Here is a 27,641-nt window from a genome sequence, read left to right on the forward strand (position 1 = left end):
GTGAGTCTTAGTTGATAAATATTCACTTAAATACTTCTGTTTATGAAGAAAGGAAATTTTCTCCACTTAAAGCTTAAAATTAATCCCATAGTCATCAAAGATATTATGTGACGATGAGGTGATAGGAACAGTTCTATGTTTTATTCCATCTTGAACAAAGTCACAAGTCATCTCCACACTAAAATTCACTCAAACATTCACATTATCATCATCCAGATGTGAATAAACCTGACTTTGACACACCTTTATTCGTTATTTTCTTCTGCTGATACTGAAAATAAAAATACATTCATTATGACTGAAGATTGAACTGATGGTTTTGATGGACTGTGGTGAAAGTCAGGGTCAAAGTGAACAAAATAGGTAAGAACAACACCACAACTAACCAACAAACTGAACAGCCCATCTGGATGTGAATGCGACTTGAACCTGTTTGAACTGATGGATGGACTGAACTCATGGACCCTCTGTTCCTGTATTAATGATCCATTATTATTTACTAATATTGATTCCCTGCTTGTCTCCATCCACCTCCTGTCTTCTGATTGGGTCTCTGAGCTGTTACCTTCACCTGCAACTCCCCCCGTTGTCATGGTTACCCCCCTTCACGTTATGCAGTCACCATGGTAACAGGCTGACTGAAAACTGCACTGATGCTGATTCTCCTCCATGTTTTTGACATAAACAGTCATCACCAACATCAAAGCCTCTGGTGTTTTTCTTATCAGTTATCAATAACCCGCGTGACCTTTATTTGTAATCAGTGATCGATAGCCCGTCGGTGACGTCATTCTGTTTCCTTTTTGTGCGGGAAGTGGATGAGGTGTAGAAGACAAGCTGCTGATCAGACGGACCGTCCTCCTCCCTCATCCTCCTCTTCCTCCTTTTCCTCCTCTCCCTCCTCTGTCCTCCGCTCTCCGGTAGTGATGCTCGGTCCGGTCCGGTCCGCCCGAGGCGCTCTGTCCGCGCGCTCCCAGTAGATCTGCAGCTCGGAGCGGCTCGTGTCTTTCCGTCATGGTGCAGAAATCCCGAAACGGCGGGGTGTTCCCCGGGGCGCAGGCCGACCAGAAGAAGCTGAAGGTGGGCTTTGTGGGTCTGGAAGCCGGAGGACCGGAGTCGAACCGGGATGGGGCTCTGCTGATCGCAGGTACCGGTACCGGTGGGTTCACTGTGGGTTTCGGGGCTGAGGTGCGTCCCGGAGCGCATCGGAGTTGCGCACATCAGCAGACAGACAAACAGCAGAGGAGGTGTTTGTGATAAATATTCATAGGAATCCACCTCCATCATCCCCAAAAATTAGCTGTTCAGGCATTTTCACTTATTTTCTCCACATTTAAACCCGGAAAAATCTAAACAAACCACAAGTATCTACTGATCCAAGATGATTAAATACTTCTGAGCCAACAATCCTATCAATACATGTATACAATAGAATAGAATAGGCTTTTTCTCACTGTAAAATAACATTGTATAGTGCAACTAAATTGGTTTTATGTTCTGTAAAGTGCTCAAGTAAAATACACATCAATTTTAAAAGAGTCAAGAATAAGAAAATGTAAATATAAAAACAGTCATGTAAAAAATCTGTGTTAATAAGAAATTGAGACGTAATATTGTTGAAATTGTACTTATTTTTCAGGCTGTTCATGGTCATTCACGTTATTTTCATAATGTGATTTTTCTTTCATTTTGCACTAAAACAAAGAGAACAATTTGGAGTTACTATATTCATAGGTTAATATACCTATTAGGTTACTACAATTTACGATTATATTGGGCCCTGAGCTAAAATGAGTTTGACAGTCCTGTATTAGAACATTTGTGTGACTATCCAAATACTTCTGGTCCAGCTGATGAGGTCATGTGACTTCTATGTGAGACCAGACTTTACTCAATTAAAGGTTTTTTCAAGACTTGTGGTGTAAAATTTCTGTTCCAGTCTGGAGATAATTGATACCACATTAACCATACAGCCCTTCTGTTCATATTCACCGGGGACGTTCCATCTCATCTTCAACTCGGGTTTCCTGGTAATAAGCTATTTAATGGTTGTGGTTGGTTATTTACTGAACTTGACTCTGGATTTGACTTACTTGGTTTCCTTGAGCCATTTTGTAAATATTGTTCTATTATAGTGTAGATCATCAGGACCAAACCCTGTTCATTAGATTCTCTAACATCATTTCAGGTCAGATGTTCTGTTTTACTGCCAATGAACTCAATGAATGTCATATCTATCATGATGTTGTAGATCAGAGATGTCCAACTCATTTTAGCTGATGTTCCAATTCAGTGCAATATGATCTGAAATGAATCAAACCAGTAAAATAATAACATAATAACCTACAAATAATGACTGCTACAAACCTTTCTTTTTAAGAGTGAAAACGAGTAAAATTAGATTATTAAAATATTTACATCTATAAACTATCCTTTAAAAATGTGACTAACATGAAACAACCTCACATTTCTTATGAAAATTAAGTGGATTTTTAACAATATTCTGCTCAGTTTGTCATTTACCATGTACATTATGACTTACAGATCACAGACGATGATATTTCTAGTTTTTCAGTCTTGTTCCACATCTGCGATCGTCTACAAACCAACTACAGCTCATACCTGAAGGCTTTTAAGATGAATGTTCCTTTCAGTTTATCTTCTTCAGTTTAATTTTTTAATTGGACAAATTCTTTTAACCTGGATTGGATCTTTTGGTGGTCCTGTTTTGGTATGTTTGACACACCCCTGTTGTAAATGCTCTTTAATTTCTGCTCATGTACAGATAGGAGCCATTCATACAGGAATGGAATGATTCAGAAATGAGCTCCACATGTCTGTGTTTCATGCAGCAAATTCACCAGAATAATCAAAGTCTGTTTTTCCCTTGAATTTACTGACATTATACCCAGATCTGATGTCAAGACTCACTATGAATAGACTCCCACTTAGAGAAACTATCCAGAAATGTTCCGTATTGCTGCTGTTCTGCATTTCACCCATCTCAGCATCTTTGGCAGGGTTTCAGCTCGCTCTTGCAGTGAATATTCATGTTTTAGCATGACAGGAACCTCCGGATATACACTCACACACTTTTAAACCTGACGTTTATGGACCATTCTGTGCAGAGTTTGATCAGGAATATACTGAATAAATGCACAGAGGAAACAAAAAATGGGAGCAAATAACTCATAGAAAATCACAGGACGTCTGGTTGGTGAAATAGGGAAAGTAAACTACAGGTGGATTTATAAAATCACAGACAGTTAATATTAGTAGTTATATAATAATATTAGTTTTAATATTAGTAATATTAGATGCGGAAAATCATCTTAAAAGGGTAAAAAAAAACCAAAACAAAACATAAACCTGTGAAATGGAAGACTGCAACACACAGTAATTTCCTCCTGGAATTAATAAAGTATTCAGATCTGGTTCTGATTCTGGAATAACCCAAACCTCGTTAACTCTACCACTAGATTTTGTTCTTGCATCGTTTTCAATTCACAAAGATGATTTTTTTTTTTGCTTTGAAGTCGTGAGCGGTGCATGCTGGGAGTTGTACTGATGTGTGTGTTACCTGTCCAGGTGGGGAGGAGGGGCCTCGGCGACAGCGGAGCAGCGTCTCCGGAGGAAAGAAACCCCCCAAGCGCAACGCCCTCTACAGGCGACTGCAGAACTTCCTGTACAACGTGTTGGAGCGACCGCGAGGCTGGGCCTTCATCTACCATGCCTACGTGTAAGCCCCGCCCACTCCTCACCTGTTACCTGTCTGGTGTGGGTCAAACATCTGGTTCATCTTGTGTTTTATGTATTTTTTTAGTCTGTTACATCTTTACATTGTTTTCATCTCCTTTTATCCTGGTTTGTTTCCATCGCTTTTGTCTTTTATTTTGTTTCCGTCTTTTATCTTTGTTTTGTTCATGTTTTACTTTTTTTTCTTGTCTTTTTTTCATGTTTTTTATATCATCTTCTGCATTTTCATCTCTTATGTCCTTTTTGTTGAAACTTTAAAGCTATTTCTTCTTGTGTCGTCTTTGTATATTATATGTCTTTATTACATCTTATGTCTCTTACGCCTCATTTTTCATGCTGTTTTGATGTGTTTTTCATCTTGTTTGATCTTTTTCATAACTTTCAGTTTTGTGGTTTTCTGTTGTGCATTTTTTTGTCCTTCTTTGTCTTGTTGCTTTTTCATCTTTCAATGTTTATATCTTTTTAATCTGTTTCAATCTTGTGCCATCTTTTTGGGGGTTTTTACTTTTTTTGTCTAGCTTCTTTTTTTACATCTTGGTCTTGTTTTTATCTTTTTTTTGTCTTGATTGTTTTGTCTGTGTGTTTTGAGTCCTCATCTTCTGTCTTATTTGGTTTTAATCTTTAATGGTATTTACATTTTTATTTTGTTTTTTCATCTGCTTTTATGCTGTTTTTGTGTTTTCTGTCTTTTGTGTTGCATTCTTTTTATGCCTATGTATTGTTTCTTCCTTTTAGTTTTTTTTTTTTTAGGTCTTGTTACATGTTTTATTTAGTTTTCATAAGTATTTAGTTTTGTCTTACATCATGCCTTCCATATTTTTTGTCTTTTGCGTCTTTCTGGACTGTTGTGGACGCTCCAGACCGATGCCTTCTCTCCTTTTAACTCTCAAACTGCCGATCACGGTGTAAATGTGTGAAGGCTTCTGGTTGTTCCAGGAACAGCTGGAGGATGTGAGCAGATCAATAAGTCAGGCAGATCTCAGATCAGGTGTCACACTCTAAATGTCCCCCTCAACACAGGTCTGATTTCAGAAACTTGACACTGAGTGAGTGTGTTTGTTCTGCAGGTTCCTGCTGGTGTTCTCCTGCCTGGTTTCTGTCAGTTTTTTTCCACCATCAGAGAGTATGAGAAGAGTTCAGGGATGCACTCTACATCCTGGTAAGTGTGCACTTTCATCTTCCACCAGACAATCCATCGCTTATTGATGAGGAGGCTCACACCAGACCGAAATAAACTCTAGTGTCGGTCTGAAAATAAAAGTGACAGTTCTAAAAGTACAGGTGTATTGATCTAAAAATACATGTATTGATCTATTTTTATAGTTTGTGTCTGACTTAAGATGCTCCACGTTCAGTCTCTTTGTGTCGTTGTGATGTATTATTGTTTTTGTGTGGGTATGTAACAGGAAGTGGTGACCATCGTGGTGTTCGGGGTGGAGTACATGGTGAGGATCTGGGCGGCAGGATGTTGCTGCCGTTACAGAGGATGGAGAGGACGACTCAAGTTCGCCAGGAAACCTTTCTGTGTTATCGGTGAGTTTTCATCATCACATGAACACAGTTTTTATATCCATCAGTAAAACTTACAAACAATACCTAAAAAATATAGAAAATAGAAAGAAGACACTGGAAAAAGTTTGTTCAGAGGCTCTAGAGCGTCTTCATATGAATTCTACTGTAACTCTGTAAAGTTAATCGTTTTAACCCTTTAACCGCTGACGTGTCTGTGGTGAGCGGTCTGAATTTAAGATTTATTTTAAATATTCATAAAAATTTGACCATTTGCTCAGTTTAAATTTCTAAATGTGCTGATAGAATAGACCTTGTTCTTTCCATAGACCATCTGAGCATGCTCAGTTCACCCCCTGCCCTTTGTGGAATGGGGGGTATAACACAGAGCAGTGAGACTGACTCACTACAAAAAATAGACGGTTTGGGCTTTTTTTTTTTTTTTTTTTTTTTTTTTTACACCATTTTCCTTGTGCTTTTTTGTTTTCGCTGTTGTTTCCAAGTGTTGTGGTGATTATTCCTTTCATTTTTTTACTGTGTTTTTACTGAGTTTGACCATGTACCTGCTTTTTGGAGTTCAACCAGGTGTCAAAAGCAGCTGGACTGATTTAGAACAAAAGAGCCCAAAACAAAAACTGCTGGGCCCAAATTCAAACCCCTTGTTGTTGTTCATTGTGTTCCAGTTCACAGTTCATGTTCAACATCCTAAATCTCTTATTGATGTACATTTTGAGTGCCTTATTTAGTAAAAACCTCTCAAACTTCAATTCCTGTATATTTTTTTTGCTGTTATTCCACCTGTTTTGACCCTACAACACACAGTAAAATAAAACCACTGAAGAAAAGGAACGTAACCACATACTCACAACGGCTGAAAATGAAACAGACAACAATTCACAGCAGCACCTTTACCTGGAATCATTAAAGGGTTAACATCAGATGAGTGCATTCACCAGCTTTAAGCATTGTTTTTTCCGTTGACCTTCATCTGCAGACATCATGGTGCTGATCGCGTCCATCTCTGTTTTGGCGGCGGGGACTCAGGGAAACGTCTTTGCAACGTCAGCGATCCGCTCACTGAGGTTCCTGCAGATCCTGCGGATGATCCGGATGGACCGACGTGGAGGAACCTGGAAGCTGCTGGGCTCGGTGGTCTACGCCCACAGCAAGGTAACCTGGGCAAAAACCTCAAAACACTGGAATTGAATTAAATCAATGACGTAATTCAATAAGAATTAAATATTCAAAAGATGAAAAATAAATATATTCCCTTAAAGGTTCATTGTTTAATATTTAGTGCCATCTAGCAGTGAAGTTGCAGATTGCTCCTCCCCGGCAGTGAACACTGTTGTTAGAGTCAGTGATTGATAACTCAGATATAGTAGAAAACAATAAAACAAATGAAACAAAACCATGACTATACTTACTTACAGATGTAATATTTACACATTAGTGTGAGCAGAATCAGAAATAATAATTCTATTTGTGCATTTAGATCCTCCACAAACTGGATCTTTAAATGCACAAGAACAAATAAATATTTTGGAAAAAGGATTAATTTTAATGCACATAAGTGTCTAAATATTGAATAAGAAATATGTAGATTTGTTGGAATAAAACATGTGATCTCCAAAATGTATATCATACAAGACCATTTTTGTAGAAATCTGTTCAATTACAAGATATAAACTTTTAACATTTGCGGCGCCCTTTAATGGTTCTAAAATTGGTATCAATAGTGTAAAGAAAACTTTGATCCATCAGTATTTATGTAAAGGGTTTTGGTTATCCGCCGCCTTTATTTAGAACAGAATAGAATACTTGAATTAATGATGTGTCAGCAAATAAAAATAAAATAAATTGGACGACATGTAAATATAAAATACTCTACTAACAGGTTAGTAGACCTGCAAATAAAAATAACCCTCGACAGCCTGAACACCACTGCCTTCAGCTTTAATAATAATGAGAATAAGACAAACTATTATTATTCTAACAGAATAAGCGACTTTTACTTTCATACTGTGACTCTTAGTGTGTGTCAGCAGTGTGGTATCAACTTTCTGCTTGACATTTGATCGTGTTCATTGATCTTGTGTATTGACTAAGTTATTGATCACCTCCAGATTTAACTTTCAGTCTGAAACACTGAGCTCTCTCTCTCTCTCTCTCTCTCTGCTGTAATGTCTTAATGTCTCTCGCCCTCTGCAGGAGCTCATCACTGCCTGGTACATCGGCTTCCTGTGTCTCATTCTGGCCAGTTTTCTGGTTTATTTGGCAGAAAAAGAAGACAATGAACAGTTTGAGACGTATGCCGACGCCCTCTGGTGGGGACTGGTAAGACCCATACTCACATGATATCAAAGTCATGTATGTTCAATCTGATGGTGAGAAGAAATAATGATGAAACACAGGATGATGAAGATCGAGGCATGTGGTCTGATTTATTTACCAGATGACATATTATCTCTTATGTTGTGTGGATTTTAATATTCTGTCCAGGTCGTCAGTGAAGCAGCTTCTGTTGGTTCAGTAGTTTTCTTATTTCTCCCCTTTTGTCACAAAAAAAAAAGAAGAAAAATATATATATACTTTTCTTCTTTATATATATATATGTGTGTGTGTTGTATGTATGTGTATGTGTATGTATGTATCTATCTATCTATCTGTCTGTCTGTCTATCTATCTATCTATCTATCTATCTATCTATATATGTATGTATGTGTGTGTGTATGTATGTATATATATATATATATATATATATATATATATATATATATATAACACACACACACACACATATATATATATATATATATATATCTGTATATATATATATATATATATTATATTATATATATATATATATATATATATATATATATATATATATATACATACATATATAATTTATTTATTTTATCTCGTTGTGTCTCTTATTTTGTTTCTGTCTTTTATCTTTGTTTTGTCCATGATGCTCAACTGAATCGACCGTTAACATGATCACAACTATCTATTTGTGTGGTTCATTCATCTTTAGGGTCAATCGGATTAATCCACATTATTATTTCTCCAGAAAGTTCTATCAGTTAGTTATTCTTATGGTCAAAAAATGATCTTGACCTTTGACCTTTGACCATGTCTGTGAAAATTTGTGCCAAATCTGGATGAATTTCTCCAAATCGTCCACATGCGGGATTATCTGATTGGTCTCTGTCCTCCTTCATCAGATCACCTTGACAACCATCGGTTACGGAGACAAATTCCCAATCACCTGGAACGGACGCCTGCTGGCGGCAACATTCACCCTCATAGGAGTCTCCTTCTTTGCTTTACCAGCTGTGAGTTCACCTGGATTCACCTGAGTTCACCTGGGTTCACCTGAGTTCACCTGAGTCAGTTAAAGGCTCTAACATTACTTCTACAGTATTGGTATAAAATTATATGATGTTTCACTTTTATTGCTCCTGAAGATTGAAAGAATGAAAGTTAAGACTCTAAATTAATCCCTGGGTAGGCGGGGTATCAGTGAGTAGAAGGGGCAAAGTGTTGTGTGACGGGGGGGGTATTAGTAAGCTCCGCCTACTTTTTCACTTGTTATTCTAAAAGCTCTGTTTTGAAGTTTAATTATAGGGTCTTTACTGTAATATGGGTGGCCCACTGTTCCACAACATCCTGGAAAAATTACCCTTAATTAATTACCCCTCATAAATTACAACTCAAGTACATTCATCCTTCCGAAAAATAAATGATTAAGGAAGCTCGTCATTTGATTTAGTAATAATTCCACATCAGAGAGGGCGTTTCTCAGTCTGACTCATTAAGAGACTATTACAAATACAGATGAACTTTACTGATTCACTTATTCATGAACTGGAATCACATTCTCACATAGAATAAATATCTCCTTTATATGAAGTCATAATAGATCCTACTGTAACTTCTTACCAAATATTTTTCTTGTTTCCTTACACGTTCTACTGATCTCCTTGTATCCATGTGATGTATATTTAATAATCCCCCCTCGTACATTTCCTTTCTATCATGTCACATACTAGTGCTGCTGCTGCTGATCCTCAGGTCATGCATGAATCCAAAGGGAACATGACGGGCTTGTTGCAACACGTATTTCCATTCTTTGTCAGATTTGGTCATAGATGACTCTACTTATTCTGCAGAATTGGTTGTGTGACCTCAGACGCAGACTACAAACATACAAATAAAGTTTTGTGTCTAGAATAGAATAGCCTTTATAGTCATTGTGCTACTCCAGTTAGTGCAACAATATTAACAAAACACCGGTGCTACAGAAATAAGAATAGAGCAAATATAAAATTACAAAAACTAAAAATAAGGTAGGAATACAGAATAGAAATTTTACAATTTTACAAAGTAATATAAGAATAGAGAATAAGTAGAATAAAAATAAAAATAGACTAAATATGAATACACACAAAATTACAGTATTAAGTGACTTTATGTATATCTGTGAACAATATTAACAATATGTATATCTATGAACCAAGTCTATATAAACATAGTGCAATTATATTTTGATAAATAGTGAATAAATATTGCATAAATATTACATATTTACTTGCTTTAACTGGCACTTAATGTGTTGGATGTCAAGCATCTACCAGAGGAAAGGCTGCAGATTCAGTCTCAGTCCTGACCCTGGTCCACTGTTCATGGTGGACGCTGTGGTTCAGGTCAAACCAGGTAACCTTTGGAACCCCTCCTATGTCTGTGTTTCAGGGAATCCTTGGATCTGGATTTGCTCTGAAAGTTCAAGAGCAGCACAGACAGAAACACTTTGAGAAGAGACGGAATCCTGCAGCTGGACTCATACAGGTAACCACTCACACCTGGGTGACTCCTCCAAACTGAGTGGGTTCATTCCAGGTATATGTTAGATAATTCAATGCTCACTGCTAATGCTAATACTAATGCTAAATAATGACTACTACAAGTTTTAGTGCAAAAAAATAAAATTATGCAAATATTCACATTTACAAACCACACACACACAAAAGATGTAAATAACCTGAAAAAAACTCAAATTTTTAAAGAAAAATGAGTCAAATTTTAACAATATTCTGTCTCAACTTATCATTTATACATGTGCTTTACAGATCAGATCAACAAAGGCACAAACATTGAGTAACAGGCAGAATATTGTTAAATTTTCTTCAATTTTCCCTTAATTTTCTTTAAACATTGTAGGTAGTTCATATTTGTTCAGGTTATTCACATTTTATTGTTAAAGGATAGTTTATAAATGTAAATATTTTCATTATTTAATGTTATTTTTTGCACTAAAACAAACTTTTTTTGACTTGTCATTATTTATAGACATAATGCATTATTTATTTCACATTAAACCAAGAAGAAAATATGTAGTCATTATTTATAGGTTATTATGTTATTAGTTTACTTAAGATCATATTGGTCTGTATGTGGAACCTGAACTAAAACCAGTTCAACATCCTTGACTGTTAATATCGTCAGTGTTATTTTTTCACTTTGGAAATTCATCCCAGTAGCCGGATTGGAATCTTAGGGGCTGGTTTTGGTCCACCAGCCACGTGTTTGACACGCATGCGCTATTGGAAGGAAAGAGTAGAGCTCTTATTCTGAAAATCTGTTGGTGGTTTGTCGATGTTTCTATAGTAACTGTAACAGGAAGTTGTCCTGCGTCTTGGTCTGTGTAGGCGGCCTGGAGAGTTTATGCCACCAACCTGACCCGGACTGATCTGACCTCAACCTGGGACTATTATGAGAGGACAGTGTCTGTTCCCATGTACAGGTGAGATTATATACCTGTCCCCATCCTGTCCACCTACACGACTGTCCACCTATACACCTGTCCATTTACACGCCTGTCCACCTAGACGCATGTCCACCTACACACCTGTCCACCAATACACCTGTCCACCTACACACCTGTCCACCTATACACCTGTCCACCTACACACCTGTCCACCAATACACCTGTCCACCTACACACCTGTCCACCTATACACCTGTCCACCTATACACCTGTCCACCTACACACCTGTCCACCAATACACCTGTCCACCTATACACCTGTCCACCTATACACCTGTCCACCTACACACCTGTCCACCTATACACCTGTCCACCTACACACCTGTCCACCTATACACCTGTCCAGCTACACGCCTGTCCACCTATATGCCTGTCTACCTACACGCCTGTCCACCTACACGCCTGTCCACCTATACACCTGTCCAGCTACATGCCTGTCCACCTATATGCCTGTCTACCTACACGCCTGTCCACCTACACGCCTGTCCACCTACACACCTGTCCACCTACACGCCTGTCCACCTACACACCTGTCCACCTACACGTCTGTCCACCTATACACCTGTCCACCTATGCACCTGTCCACCTACACGCCTGTCCACCTACACACCTGTCCACCTACACGCCTGTCCACCTACACACCTGTCCACCTATACACCCGTCCACCTACACGCCTGTCCACCTACACACCTGTCCACCTATACACCTGTCCACCTACACGCCTGTCCACCTACACGCCTGTCCACCTACACACCTGTCCACCTATACACCTGTCCACCTGTCCACCTACACGCCTGTCCACCTACACACCTGTCCACCTACACGCCTGTCCACCTACACACCTGTCCACCTACACACCTGTCCACCTGCACACCTGTCCACCTACACACCTGTCCACCTACACACCTGTCCACCTGCACACCTGTCCACCTACACACCTGTCCACCTACACACCTGTCCACCTGCACACCTGCCCACCTACTCGCCTGTCTACCTACACACCTGTCCACCACATTGTGTTCAAAAGTGTTGATGAAGAAATCTGAAGCTTTAAGCATCTGACACACTGATTACTCATACAGAAACAGGTTGAGGCCTCGTCTCCATGGCAGCAGCAGCTGAAGTTCATGGGCACTGTAGTACTTAAAGACTTGACATGTCTCATGATTGTGAAACCACAACATCCAGGTTCTAGTCAGATCTTTTACTCTGTGGATTGATTTTTAATTTGTGTCATACATGAATCAAAGTGAATGATATTAGCTTTAACTTATTTTAGCCCCTAGCATCAATCAATATGAGTTTATGGGGTATTTTTAGAGTATTGTCAGGACTGTGCTTTGCCCTTTGTGATGGAAAACTGAAGCTGTTTTATCGCTGTGTTTGAAGCCACCAGACTCGATCTGTTCATCTGTTTTTGTGCAACTTTGGTGTTTAAACAGGTTTTAATTAAAAAACAAATAGATGGAAACAGTCACTCAGTGAAATAAATCACTGTTCTGAACATTGGAGTTTGGTACAGCAACCACAGTGTAAACAAGAAAAGCACTCAGAGAGCGCAGACCTCCGCCAAGGCAGATCAGTGGGCCCCCGGGCCCCTCCACCCCCCACCCCCAAAATTTAGTAATTTCTTCCTTGTGCCAGTATCAACATTTCATGAAATTTCATGAAAATTCGTCCATAACTTTTTGAGTTATCTTGCTAACAAACAAACAGGCACGCAAACCCACAAAGCAAAGCGATCACAATACCTCCTAGCGGAGGTAATAAGAGCATAAGTCGGAACAGTGTTATGAAGTAGAACGTGTAGCTCATATATAATAATGTGCATTTATCTGTCTGTCCATCTGTCTGTCCAGGCTTATACCTCCTCTTAATCAGCTGGATTTACTGAGGAACCTGAAGAACAAATCTGGACTCTCATTCAGGTCAGTACAGCTAACTTTTTGAAGTTTTAAGAAAATGCTTACTTTGTCACTTAATGATCCTTTGTGTTGGTGTTCAGGAAGGACGTCCAGCCTGAACCATCTCCCAGGTCAGAGTCCAGCTCCTCTCAGATCCCTCCCCAGGTTCCTCTGGTCATTTGTGTGTATTTCATTTGTGAAGATACAGGACATTAAGACTCTGTTTGTCTCGTCTCTACAGTCAGAAGGTCAGCCTGAAGGAACGAGTCTTCTCTTCTCCTCGGAGTTCAGGAACAAAAGGGAAAGGTTCTCCTCAGCACGGTGGGTTTTGACTCCACAAGACATGTTGTACATCTTTTTTTTTTTTTAACTGTTAAAAAAGGACTTTAAACAGACAAAGTCACAAATTGATTTACAAGAACTAAAACAGGCACAAACTGAAATGAAAGGTTAAAATGCAGAAAAATAAAACTGCAGTGGAAAGTAACATACTGTCAATATTAAAAGTTAAAGTTAACGCAGTTGGACTTGAAGTGGACACAAAGAACCAGTGACCGGAATCACATTTATTTGGACCTGATTTCAACACCAAGCAAAACCTGAAAACATTTGAGCGTTGACACTTAGCTGATTTTGAACGCACCATGCTTTGGTGTGTAGAATGAGGAAGATTGCAGAGTTTACGAAGTGCACTTGAACACACCACATACATGCTTGGTGGTTCTCAAACCCTAGAAATGGTGCAGGAGGCAGTTAATCTGGAGAAATGGTTAAAATATACAAATTCCAACAATTGGTTTTACATCATTAAACATCATTGAAGTTAATGTGTGTACAGCTCCACTAAAACACCAGGGATAGAACTGTTTTCCCGACTCTGGGAACAATAAATCTACTCACAACAGAGTTTTATTTACACAGATTTGTACTGTCACAAATCACTGTTATCTCAGAGCACTTCACAAATTAAGGTGAGGTTGTTTTGATGTTATACAGTAAATGGTTGATCAGAAAACCTGCCCTTTGGTTGTAATCATTTAGAAACATTACATTGTTTCTTTCTCATCGGCTGATTGGTCATGAGCTTCTGTGAAGGCGATGTGTCCATCTTCATCTTTCCTGTCGTCTTCATTAGCAATTTCTTCACACAAATTCTCTGAAACTACTGGTTGGATTAATTTAAAAAAATTTTATGTATCTGCCGTGGGACAATGTCTACAAAGTTTGGTCACATTTTTGAGAAATTTAGATTTTTGAATTTTTTTTATGAATTTTTGAAATATTAAAACTGTGCCTTTACTTATAATGGTCCATATTTGGATGGCTTATAACTTGTAAATGGTTACAGATATCAACATAGTTTCTACTGATCACTGATAGGAAGTCCTATATGGACTTTGACTGAAGTAGTTGAGTTCTCCTCCAAAGTACCACCCACTTCTACTAGGAGACTTCCTGGATCAAGATCACAGGACACTAACATAGAGACAGAACCTGACAACCTCACAAATTCAAATGGGGATTGATTCAGATAGAACATGACGCCAACATACAGGGACATTGGAACTATTTTTGTATTTCCATGTAATGCCGACTTTGTTTTGGATGAATGCAAGGTCATATGCAGGCCCTCAGACCAGTCACCTCCATCTGATGACATTAAATCTTGGTTTGTGTTGTCGGCCACTGAGATGCAGCAGTAATTCCTCTTCCCTTTGTAGTGCTTCCTACTGTTGGTCCTGGTGTCGGTCCTGGTGTTTCTCCTCCGGTGGGTCCTGGTGTGGGTCCAGGAGTTCCTGTGGTTCCTGGAGGTCCGGGGGTCCCTGGGGGGGTCCAGGCCCTGCGGCGGTCTCCCAGCATGGAGCCCAGTTTGGAGGAGAGCCCCAGTAAGGTTCCAAAGAGCTGGAGCTTCGGAGAGCGCAGCAGGTCCAGGCAGGCCTTCAGGATCCGCGGAGCCGCATCCCGCCAGAACTCTGAAGGTAGGAGGGGCCAGGATCAGCCCTCGGTCTGTAAGTCTGGTTTCTGACAGAACGACATGCAGTTCTAATAACACATTCATATCCTCCACATACAGACATGTATACATGACATAGACCGGTGCAAATATTTACGTCTGTATTTAACACATTTAGTAAAAATATCTAAAAAACATCATAAAAACAACATAAAATCTCTTCTTGTATTCAGCTTTTAAAGCAGGGGTCACCAACCCTGGTCCTCGAGAGCTACTATCCTGCATGTTTTAGATGTATCCCTCTTCCAGCACACCTGATGGTCGTTATCAGGCTTCTGCAGAGCTTGATGATAGGCTTATCCTTAAAATTAGGTATATTGGAAGAGGGATATATCTAAAACATGCAGGATAGTAGCTCTCGAGGACCAGGGTTGGTGACCCCTGTTTTGAAGCTTCTATATGTTGTAGTTTCACTTTCAAATCTTAAAAAATGACCTAAACGTATCTTTAGTGTTGATAATAAAGATCTGTGAAGTTCTTCCAAAGATGCTGATGTACTGGATCATAGAGATATGAAGTACATTTATTTCCAGCGGTGGGCTGGAGATTTATGTGACCACTAGAGGGAGTAGTGAGTCACTCTACCAGTCTATCAAGGTGAGGAAAATGAACACCTTGGGCCTTAAACCGAAGCATGAGAAAGTGACCAGATGAGATGAGAACCATTACAAAACAACTTTTATAGTGGATGAAAGTGAGTCAGTGATAAAAGCTGAAGCACTGAGGTTGTTTTCGCCACTGGACACAGCTGTTTGATGCTGAAATATCAGCATTCTTCTACATGGGTGAGTTTGATTCTGAGGCTTATGAAGGTATAAACTTATTATGGGATGTTCTTATCTACGCTCAGTTGCTGTTTGTTGATCCACAATAAAATGTGACAGACTGTGGCATATTGATACATAATGTAATAAAAGTATTTTTGATTTCACAAGATTTTTAAAATGTACCTCTGAAGAAAGTAATTGGATATTGTTCAGCATCTAGTTACTATTCAGTAGTAACAGAACAAGATGTGAATGACAGCTTTATTCCTGTCAAATTTACTGTTTTCAACAATCTTGAGGGCCATTTTAGATTTAGATTTCTGAAATTACAATATGTATGTGAACACATCATGCTTTGCTGCACAGAATGAAATAGATCACATGTTATGTGTCTGAAACTCTAGAAATGGTGCAGGAGGAAATGAATGAGTAGAGATGGTTGAAATCTATAATTCCAGAAATCTATTGGAAGAATGAAACTGGTATGGAAAGTAACTCATATTTAACTGCTCAGTTTACCTGGTTTTGATTCTGTTATTTTGTGTCCTGATTGGCATAAATGCTTGCAGCGGGTCCATGTTGTGTGCTGAACTGTGGGTGTCTCTGCAAAAACAACAACGAATAGTTTAATTTAGTAATAATAGTTTAAAATTAATAACCAGTTTGTTAATATAAACTGTGAGTTTCTGTTTGCAATTAGAAACACATGAAAATAAACCAAACAGACAAGACAAGTGACAGATGCATTTCCACTACATGTACTGTGCATCAGAACAGTTAGGAGGTGAGGAGATGAGGAGGAATGGGGACAGTCTGAGAGGACAACGGAGGCTCCAAAAGAAACTAGACTGGACACAACTGGTTTTAAATGGATTTAACTGGTTTTAAATGGATTGGTATCTTCACGCCTGTGCTAAAATAAACTTTTTTTGCTTCCAGTCTTTTTGCTAAGCTAGGCTAACAGTTTGCCTTTTCTTGCAGCTTTATACTAAACTAAGCTAAAAATTTGCCTTTTCCTCCAGTCTTTATGCTAAGTTAAACTAATCGCTTGCCTTTACTTCTAGCTTTGTGCAAACTTAAGCTAATGGTTTGCCTTTCCTCCAGTCTTCATGCTAAGCTGGGCTGAGAGTTATCTTTGTAGCCTGTCTTCAAGCTAAGATAATGGATTATATTTGTATCCAGTCTTTGTGCTAAGCTAGGCTAAGGCATTTACCTCAAGTCTTTATATTGGACTAAGCTGTTTGCTTTTAGTTCCAGTCAGTATGCTAAACTGAGTTTATAATTTGCCTTTTCCTGCAGTCTTTATGCTAACCTGGGTTAACACTTTTCCTTTGTCTCTAGTCTTTATGTGAAGCAAAATTAAGAGTTTGCCTTTTCTTAGTGTCTTCAAGCTAAGTTAAGCTAATAATTTACATTTTCATCCAATAGCTAAGCTAGGCTAACAATGTACCTTTACCCCCAGACTTTGTGCTGAACTAAGGTAACAGCTTTTTTTTGCTTCCAGCCCTTGCGCTAAGCTAAGAGTTTGCTTTTGCCCTCAGTTTTTGTACTACGCTATGCTAACTGACTGTCTTTGTCTTTGGTCTTTTTACTAATCATAGCAGTTTACCTTTGCTTTTGGTCTTTATGCTAAGCTAACCCTTTGCCTTTGCTCCCACTCTTTGTGCTAAGCTGAGCTAACAGTGTAGCTTTGCCTTTGGTCTTTCTGCTAAGCTAAACTAACACTTTGTCTTTGCTTCAAGTCTTTACACTAAACGGAGGCAACAGTTTGCTTTTGCGTCTCATCTTTGTGCCAAGTTAATGGTTTGCTTTTGCTTCTGGTCTTTATGCTAAGCTAGGCTAACACTCTGCCTTTGTTTTGCATTATTGGTGCATTTTTTTCCCCTGATGATGAATATAATGGCAGTGGCGATGAAGACGATGACCTTGATGGTGACCGGTGTTTGTTTGAGTTGGAGCCTCACTGTGTCCTCTCTCCTTTGTGTCCTCCTCCTCCTCCTGTAGTGCTGATAGAGATGCAGGATGAAGAGTTCAGACAGAAGAGCTCACCAGGTCAGCGCACACACACACACAAACACACCAACACACAGGTTCGATCATACAGTTTAATAGACGGCGGCCTGACCTGTCACCTGACGTCACCAACTGTGGAGCAAAAAACAGTTTGATCTCGTGTGAGTTGTGCCATCAGGTGGATATGTAATACTCAAAAGATTATTTTACAAATTAAGAAACTTTAATCTTATCAAACAGCAAAAACCAAAACCAAACATATTATCTATAATCTTACTGCATTAGTTACGTCAACACATAGTGCAGTTTACATTAGTGATTTATTCAGTTAACCACCATGTTTTCTGCCTCTAGTTTTAGTTCATTAGATTTGGTGAACAGTAATAATCCCAGAGTGAGGACGGAGACTGTTGTTGATGCTTATTGGTGTTGATGGTTGTCGTCATCGTCTCTGTAGAGGCCAGCCTCCCGGGTGAAGACATGGCCGATGACAACAAGAGCTGCCACTGTGAGTTTGTCCCCCAGGATTTGACCCCGGGGTTAAAGGTCACCATCCGAGCCATCTGGTACGGACTGTTTCCTCTGAATCTACACTAAAACTCAAATTTGTTTTCTTTTGATCTGCTCATCATTCATCGCTTTACTCACCTTTTCTTTGTTTATTACTATGCACTAAATCATTCTGCTTTTTATTCACATTAGTTTTTTTTTTTATTTATTTGTGCTCACCCCAGGGTCAAAGGTCACCATCAGCTGTTGGGTAAGACCAGTCAGTCTGACGTCCAGTTAGGATGAGCCTCATTGTTTTCTGTTGTTTCACTACTTTCTGTTGTTGTTTGGTAAGACAGTTTTTTTTAATTATTGTACTTGTTTTTATTGTTCTTATTGTCATATGAAACACAAAGTCCATCCTCTCTGAAGTCTATGGTTTTACATTTCACAACCTCAATACACTCCATCGTTCAGTAGTTTGTAGATCCACCTTCAGCAGCAAAAACCTGCAGCGACTGTTTTCTGTTTAACTTTATCTGTCATCGTTGTGGAGGATTTTGGCCCAGTCCTTACAACGCAGCTTCAGTTCATTGAAGCTTGAATGCATTTGTTTATGCTCATCTCTTTGAGGTCTTTTACTGGGCCTTTGCAACATCTTGATTCTTTTCTTTCGTTGGTGTACTTGGGATCGTTGTCCTGTTCTACAACCTGGACTTGGCCAAGCTTTAGCTGTCGGGACAGATGTACATGTGACTCTGGAACACTCTGGTCTTCAGAAGAGTTCAAGGTCAACTCAGTGACTGAAAGGTGGCCAAAACCTGTAAAACAACCCAATCGACTACCCACTACTAATGTACTTACAGGTGGTGTGAGGTGTTTGTGCTGATGCGTTGTGTTTGGTTTCGTGCATTATGCTCAGACATGTCCACTTTGGTCTCATCTGTCCAGAGGACGTTCTTCCATGGGTCTTATGATCTGTTCAGATGAAAGTCTGCAATTGTAAGGCATGTTGGGTTCAGGTTTAAAACTTGAACCAGTCTTCCGACGATTGAAAAAGCTGTACTAGTTCAGTTTTTTTATCTGGGTGTCTAGAAAGGCGCTATATAAATCCAATCCATTATTATTATTATTATCTCACCGGCCGAACGGGCGGCTGTGAGATGCTGTGACGGTGCTGTGTCTGGCATCGTTTTTGTTGTTGTTGCGTTCGTTGTTGTTGCCCTCATCGTTGTTGTCATCGCATTCATTGTCATCGTCGTTGTAAATTTTCTTGGACATCCACTGAGAAGATCAGCAGCTGTCTTGAATGTTTTCCACTTGTCATTAATCTTTCTTGCTGTAGAATGATGGACTTCATGGCCTAATCCCAATTCACCTCTTGGCTCTCCCCCTTACCCCTCCATTTTGCACGTTCACATGAAGGGGTACGGGTGTACCGTTTTTCAATGAGTCGGAGGGGAAGGGCTAAGGGGGAGGGCTGTTTTGCCCTCAAAATGGAGATTTTTCAGGACCACACTACAAACGGAGGGGTATGAGAAATCTCCCATAATTCTGTTTGAATCATCGGCAAGATGGAGGTAAACACCTCAAAAAAGTGCAGCAGTGTGATGAAAGAAACACACAAATTTACGTATTTTCTTCATAAACAACCTAATAATTTGATCGTCCATTTAAAGCTATACTGTATGATGTGGCATTTTTACACTTTTCTTTTGTCATCTTAAAATGCTCCTAATAAGTGTGTGTCAAACTAAAATGTAAAAGAAATCCACCAGGTATTGAAAGTCAAAAATGTTTAATTCTCATATATTGCTCATATTTCTGATAAAATTATGACCAATCATTTTATTCAGTCCGAGTGAAATAATTGGCCGAACCTGGCTGAGCCTCCTGTCAATCATCCATTACAGCCGTCCAGCATCCGATCCGTTATCGCTGATTCCGCATCTGATATGTGTACCTCTGAATCTGACGTTTCACTTGTGCTGCTCCTCCTGTCACTGACCACAGTCTCCTGTCTAGGATGTGTATGGATAGAATTCAAATGCACATGTGGAAGGAGAAAAACTGATTTATTAACAGAAACAACAACTAAGGGGAACAAACAGGAGTCCGATGAATGAAGGATGGAGATAAAAGTCCAGAAGTCTGGTGTACTGGACTCCACAGACAGGTCTGCACAAAGCTCAGCTTTTATAACTGCAGGACTCATACACGTACATGTACTTGGTGTCACACAAATTAGGATTATGTAGGATGATAAATGTATGGACTATGAAACTTCAAATGTCCATGGAAAATTTGTCGAGGCCGTGCATTCACAGTGCACATGCCCATCGCCTGGGCTGAGGGAGGGGTCCGCGGACACACCGAAGCGAATCGGACTTCCACCTCTGCCTCCACCGCATGCATCAGGTGAGAGGAGGAGAGCGTCAGAGCTCAGGCAGGGGGAAGCGGGCAGGGCTTTGGAGGGAGGCGGGTTGTTCATGTTCAAATTTTTACTAAGTGCTGTGAGAAATGCCACATCGGTAGGTATAGCTTTAACGCTGTTTCAATGTGTTATAGACTGCATTTCTGTGGTTTGCAGTTGATAGCCGTAAAAAGATGCCCAAAGCCCATGCAACAGAGATGATTACAGCTGCTGACAGCATGGTGAATTCTTTTGGAAACAAAGTTATTGCATCTGTTTATAGCGGCATCGATGACTGCTGATGACATAACAGGGCTCAAAGGGTTGTCTCATTTCACAGGGGAATGTTTCAACCCCTACCCCATGCAACTCCGTTTCAAGGGGGTAGTGCCAAGGGGTAGACATAAGGGGGAGGTCCAAAGGGTAGATTGAGATTGGGCCCATATAGTTCGGAAAAGGCCTTAGACCTTTTCCAGATTGATGGGCAGTTTGGCCTCTTTGGTGTTTAGTTAACAAACATGTGAAAACTCCAGAAAGGATCAAATTACTGCTTTTCTAGAGGTGGGTACACTCGCTGGTGATCGATAAAGCAACAGTATTTGCGTTACGGCTCCTGGATGATACTTATCCGCTTTATTCCCATGGATGTTGCAGAGGTGTATGAGGGTTTCAGGCACTGCTTCTCCATTTGTGATTAATTCTTGTCACATAAATAATGACAAGGTGGAATCTGTTGTGTTTTTTGTTCTGATATGTAAAACCATAGAATTAGAGGATGCTCTTTGTTTTTCATATGACTATAGATCAGTCATTTTCAGTCTCATACTTTGACTCATCGGTCTTTTCATGATATTTTATGGGTTTGGGACTGAAAAGTGATCATGATGTTCCTCAAAGAATATCTGTTTCGTTTTTTGTTGTTATTCTTCACGAACAGTAGTTAATTGATAAAATAATGATCATATTCAATAACGAATAAATTAAATAAAATTAAAATAATCAGGTGACGAAAACCAACTGTGGTAAACCACAGAATCTAGACTCGAGTGTCAGTCCATTGAAGTGAAATGCAGATCTATTAAAACACAGTAACTTCCCTTTAATTGACACATTTGTCTGATAGTGTTTAAATACTAAACCTTAAAATATGCAAGAATGTTTCCTTGAAATTCCACTTTCATTCTTCCTTTATTGGTGTACCACCCTTAATTCAAAACAGATAAAAGTTTCTCTCTCAGTAAATTAAAGAATAAAACTGAGATTAGAGGCTTTAGACTTACGCGGTTCATCCATGGAACATTCATTAGACTCTTCAATAATCACAGGTACTCAGACGTTGGTCCAGTAGGTTCATCCGTCCACCCTGTCTCTCCAACCCAGTCCAGAATCCTGATTTATTCTCTATCTGTGAAAACGAGGCTACATTGAACCACCAGCAGGGCCGTCTTAACAGCATTATGGGCCCCTGGGCAGAGCAGTGTACTGGGGCCCCTGCAACAAGTACTCAAAGGAATTATTATTCACTTGAAAGCAGTGGTCTTTAGGATGTCATTTTCCATGCACATAAGTCAAAGCCAGTTCAAATGATGCTGCCCATTGTACTACAAGACAGATTTTTTTTACAACTTTCAGTCCTGAAAAAGAATGTTCTCCCATACAGTTGGTCACCATCATGCACATGAACACTCGGAGTGACATTTCAACATTCAGGAATACAGATTTCAAATTGTTGGAAATTATTTTTCTGTACAAATTCTTGTACAATTTTTTTTAGGATCTTTTAAAACTTATTGAAAAATGTTAGTTCAAAATTTTAAAAAAAAATTTGTAAAATGATTTTAAAAATTTCAGTACAAAATAATGAAATCTTTATAAAATGCTAGAAAAATTCCAGTACAAAACATTTGAGTACAAAATAAAAAAAAAAAAAATTTAAAATAATTGAAAAAAGCAGAGAAGAACTTAAATTCACAATTAGTGAAGTAACTATAGCCCTTTGATGGGTATGTATCATATATGATACAAGGTGCATTGAAGGGTTAACATACACAGATTAGCATGGGGCCCCTATGGCCGCGGGGCCCATGGAGAAGTGCCCATCAGGCCCATGCGTTAAGACGGCGCTGTCCAGCAGTGTAATACTCCATATCAGTCCCTCTCAGATTGGAAGAAAATGTCATTTGGTTTTAACAGTTAGAGAATAGGAGATTTAATATGTAAAACCAGAACCAGAGTTTGTGGTTTAGTCAAAGACACTGATGGAAGATGAAGATCATTCTCTACTGCATTAGCACTGTATATTACATATTTTTAATTAAAGTGTTTATTTATTTAATAAAAAAATTATCTGAATCTAGTTTCTCATAAATTCAAAATTTCTTGAAATCCTGGATGGTGTTCGGGTGTTGGATACCCAGGCTCAGCAGGGGTCAGAGGTCACAGCTGACTGGTGTTGTGTCTCCCTCAGCATCATGCGCTTTATGGTGTCAAAGAGGAAGTTTAAGGAGAGTCTGCGACCATACGATGTGATGGACGTGATTGAACAGTATTCAGCAGGACACCTGGATATGTTGGCCCGCATCAAGAACCTGCAGTCCAGGTGAGACCAGAACCGCTACAGCAGTGCACCTGACATACAGGGGACCCACAGGTTCAGCAGAGCTCAGAGGCCAGAGGTTGACTCTTTGTCTCCTGATTGGCAGAGTGGATCAGATTGTTGGCAGAGGAACACCAATAGCTGATAAGGACCGTCCTAAAACAGCCAATGAGGAGCTGCCAGAGGACCCCAGTATGATGGGACGCCTGGGGAAGGTGGAGAAACAGGTGAGTGCTGAACATCTTACCCTCATCCCCCATCAGATCTGAACCTAATGTTGCTGGTCTCCCTAACCCGGTTTCAGTTCTGACCCTGAACCTTCTGTGTCTTCAGGTTCTTTCCATGGAGAGAAAGTTGGACTTCTTGGTGAACATTTACATCCAGCGAATGGGGATCCCTCAGGCCGAGACCGACGCCTACTTTGGATCCAAGGAACCAGATCCGGCACCGCCATACCACAGTCCTGTAGACCAGCTGGAAAAGAGCCAGTCCATCTCCAAGATCCTACAGTCAGTCTCCTCTAATGGCAAATACCTTTAACAGTATTATAAACCAAACCCAGATCCAAGCTTAGTTTACAGAATGTAATGCAGCAGCTGTGTAAACTCCATGACTGACTTTACTTTATTGTCGTTAACTGTTGTTTACATGTTGTTTCTTTGTCGCCATGCAGGGTTTTACCTGGCGAACATGTGGAAAAGCCTCGTTTTGTGACAAAGATGGTTCGGTCCAGCAGCTCCACCGGACACCGAAACTACAACGCACCAACTTGCCCACCCTCCACCTCCTGGCAGCCAATCAGCTCCCAGCTCCACCAGCAAGCCCCAGCCCCTCACCCTCGTAGCCATGGCAACACTCCAAGCCCAGTGGGCGATGGATCACTGGTTCGACTCCCCCCTCCTCCCGCTGGAGAAAGGCATGGTGGGAACCGATCGCATCGACACAGTGCTGCAGAGCGAGGGGGGATGGAGCGGCCAGAGGGGGGCGGGGCTGGAGGAGGAGGGGGAGGAGCCGGAGGAGAGGAAGGGAAACCCGACAGTGACACGTCAATCTCCATCCCATCGGTCGACCACGAAGAGCTGGAGCGCTCCTTCAGCGGCTTCTCCATCTCACAGTCCAGAGAGAACCTGGACTTCCTCAACAACAGTTACTACCCCTCAGGCCGAGGGGGTGGAGCTGGGGGCGGGGCAGGTGGCTCGGCCCGCTGCGCATCTGTCCGGCCTTATATCGCTGAGGGTGAGTCTGACTCCGACTCAGAGCTCTGTGCTCCCTCACCACACTCGGACCGGGCCTGGACCGGAACCAAGTAGAGCAGAACCAGCAAGAGGAGGCGAAATATTCAAACACCAGCCAGAGTTAAAGGAATGCACCTGGAGTGAAGCATCATGGGACACGTTTTCTACATGTGAATGTTAAAACCTGTGCAGTGAATGTTTGTCTCAGTAGCCGTGTTTCCATAGAACCGGGGCATTGGAGCCAAACTGGTGCAGTAACGCAAAATGAAAATTCCATAAAAGTGATTTGTAGTGAATAATCTGTGGTTTGGTCTGAAGATGGCACTCTGCTTATTAAATCTGATGTCATGACTATTATGAAAATCATTTCTGCAGCTGAAACTTCAACAGTAGCAGAATCTGTAAACTTTGTTACAGTAGTTTTTGTGAGGTACCAGTTTGCAGAAAGCATTAATTTAACTCAGATGAGGGTAAATTTGCATTGCTGAACATCTGTGCTGGTTCTTCTGTGTGGATCTTTAAAATGTTTCTATGTTGACTGCAATGATGGCAGATGATCACTATGAATAGAACCATACAGAAAAAATCCAGACTTGAAACATAAGTGGATTCTTTATCATTTCTACCCACATCTGTGTGTTTCAGTCGGAGGCTTAATCTACACACAAGATCAGATCAATAAATAGTCTGCATTCTGTCTGTTCCTCTGAACTGGATGACACCAAAAAGCCTAAACACCTGGTATACGCACCAACATCAGTCTGCACCAAACTTTTGTTTTTCTTAATGTATTTTAGAATTGTAACTTATCACCCTCATCCATTTCCTCTTTGATAAAAATCACAACTGAAACCATTCTCTGTTACAGATTGGAAACAGAATCTCAAGCAGTCCTGGAAACCAATTTAATAAGCAGACCAAAGTAGAGGTTCCAAATCAGAAGCTAAACCAGTTAGTTACCAACTGCCAAAGATATGAGAATTTTACAACTATCACAACTTTAAAATGACTGCTTTGTTGATACTTCTATCCATGTTTTTACACTTAATTAGAATATCTGCAGTGCAAACCACTGCTCAGACATGGAATATATGTGCACTACATCATGACATATTCACAAAAGGTGTTTCCACCTCAGGTAAACATATTTTAAATCCTTTTAAATCTTATTCTCATAGTAATCTCCACATTTTCTAATGCGATTCTTCAAAAAAAAATACGGGAATGGAAACACGGCTACTGTCACCTGATTGGTTCACCACTGGGACACACTGTCACCTGACAGGTACTTTGTTCCTTTTGTTAATTGTTTAAAATCTCACGGTCCCTGAACACATCATTGTGGTTGGTTTTGTTTGACACAGGATGGTTCTAAATGTGTGACACCACAGGTGAACGATGACCTCTGACCCCACAGGTAACTGACAGTAACAGTGTCACATTAAGGTTTGACTTGTGTGCAGCGATAAACTGTTTCATAATATGACCATATGAATAATGTTTCATTAATCTCACTCATATCAGCTTTGTCTGTCGCCTCTGTTGAAACGCTACCTGTTGATTGAACTGAAGGGAAAAGGGTCAGTTGAAGGTGTCTAAACTTGTGCTTTGGCAGCAGACTCTTCAACTGTGGAGGTACAGATTTCTGATCTTGTGGATGTGGCTACTTATGCATTCACCCTTTAATAAGCCCCGCCCCCTTCGCTTAAAATCCCTACCTGATCTGATCCAAAAACCTGATTTGTTCTACACATTTTTTCTGGTATTTAAACATAATCAATTTAAATGTGACCTTTGGTTTTAAGAGTTATTAACTAAAGTGAGCTTTTTTAAAAAAAAAAGATAATCAAATACATGTAGTCATCTACAATCAAATCAGCTGACATTAGCTCCAGTTCCAGTTCAGTCAGTTCCAAAAAAGGTGAAATTGTTTTGAAAACCTAAAATATTCAGGGACTTTGAGAAGGCCCGTACGTCTAGAGTTCAGTTAATGATTAAAGAAAATGTAGCTAAAGGTGAGAAATGTGAATCTTCTATTTCACCGCTAGTCCAGCCAAAGAAAACATTAATTTAATTAAATCTGCATTTTACTTAGAAATACTTGAAACATTTTTATGTAGAACAGATCAGGTTCCTGGTTTAGTTCAGGTTTAGACGCAAACTAATATTAGTGAACGTACCTCACAGCAGTTACAAAGATGGCTGAACATGAAATTTCTTCTGTCTTTAGGTACTTGTATAAATACAGTAAACCATATAAAAGATTCACTACTATTGTTAAGCTGAAGATGCACATATTTTTTATCTTTTTGTTCCGTGAATACCTGCTAAGCTAACTTTATTCTGTTACATGCTATTATTTCTGATATATCTGAATATTTCTGTCTCAAATCGAAGAAGCCCTTCACAAACTGGAAACCACTGTAACTCAAAACACAAAACCCACCACAGTCTGATGAGCATTAATCAGGAGGATCATAATCATGACATTATTCACTAACACTGATATGTGCTCAATGTATTCATACTGTTTATATTAATCCTGATGTTCTGTAACATTTAATAATAGTCACATGAATGTTATCATGAACCAAACATCTCTGAACTGTCCATCACTGGTCTGTCCAGCAGGGGGCGCTCAGCATCAGCCTGTGTCATCAGAATTTACAAGACTAGTTGAGTTCAGCTCCTCTGAGCATCACTGTAATCCACGGTAACCTCTGACCTGCTGACATCATCAGGATTAAGCTCTGTTAAAATAACTGATTTATTAACACACACTGTAGATATGACACGTTTCCACATTTTGACTTAATTTGTGAACCCAGTGAAGCTGACTCTGACCTTTGACTCGATACAGCTCAGCCATATTTTAACAAGTATTAACACAAATGTGAGCGGAAACATAAGAAATGAAATGCTGCCTGTTTTATTATATTTCAATACTCATTAAAAACCTTTAATCCAAACTGAAGGAATATGAAGCATCTTCAGCTGTTCTGTGTGTTCTGAACCTGACGTCTGCACCTACTCTCTGGTTGTAGAAAATGTGGATTTTGCCTGATGACAATTTCAAAGAGGTAGAAGACTAAATATTTGATTGACTGATGTAA

The 27,641-nt window shown here is 39.8% G+C and overlaps 1 protein-coding gene and 1 long non-coding RNA gene across 2 annotated transcripts; one reads left to right on the plus strand and one right to left on the minus strand.

The window, feature by feature from the left end:
• The first annotated feature begins 677 nt into the window (after positions 1-677).
• On the plus strand, positions 678-27,641 carry LOC115419699 (potassium voltage-gated channel subfamily KQT member 2-like). Its single transcript, XM_030134647.1, is given in 21 exon segments — positions 678-1,147; positions 3,589-3,739; positions 4,824-4,851; positions 4,854-4,893; positions 4,896-4,915; positions 5,163-5,289; positions 6,260-6,435; positions 7,477-7,602; positions 8,496-8,606; positions 10,024-10,119; positions 10,980-11,074; positions 12,957-13,025; positions 13,103-13,132; positions 13,243-13,322; positions 14,723-14,980; positions 17,787-17,834; positions 18,253-18,361; positions 23,165-23,296; positions 23,400-23,520; positions 23,627-23,802; positions 23,967-27,641. Coding segments are annotated over 21 exon segments (2,763 nt in total). The 5' UTR covers positions 678-1,014; the 3' UTR covers positions 24,604-27,641.
• On the minus strand, positions 10,070-22,196 carry LOC115419701 (uncharacterized). The gene is made up of 4 exons (XR_003935460.1): positions 22,131-22,196; positions 14,369-14,374; positions 12,068-12,075; positions 10,070-10,079 (listed from the first exon to the last, which is right to left on the minus strand). It is a non-coding gene; the product is annotated as an uncharacterized LOC115419701 (long non-coding RNA).

Source organism: Sphaeramia orbicularis, chromosome 5 (assembly GCF_902148855.1).
Source record: "Sphaeramia orbicularis chromosome 5, fSphaOr1.1, whole genome shotgun sequence".
Classification (NCBI taxonomy): Eukaryota; Metazoa; Chordata; class Actinopteri; order Kurtiformes; family Apogonidae; genus Sphaeramia; species Sphaeramia orbicularis.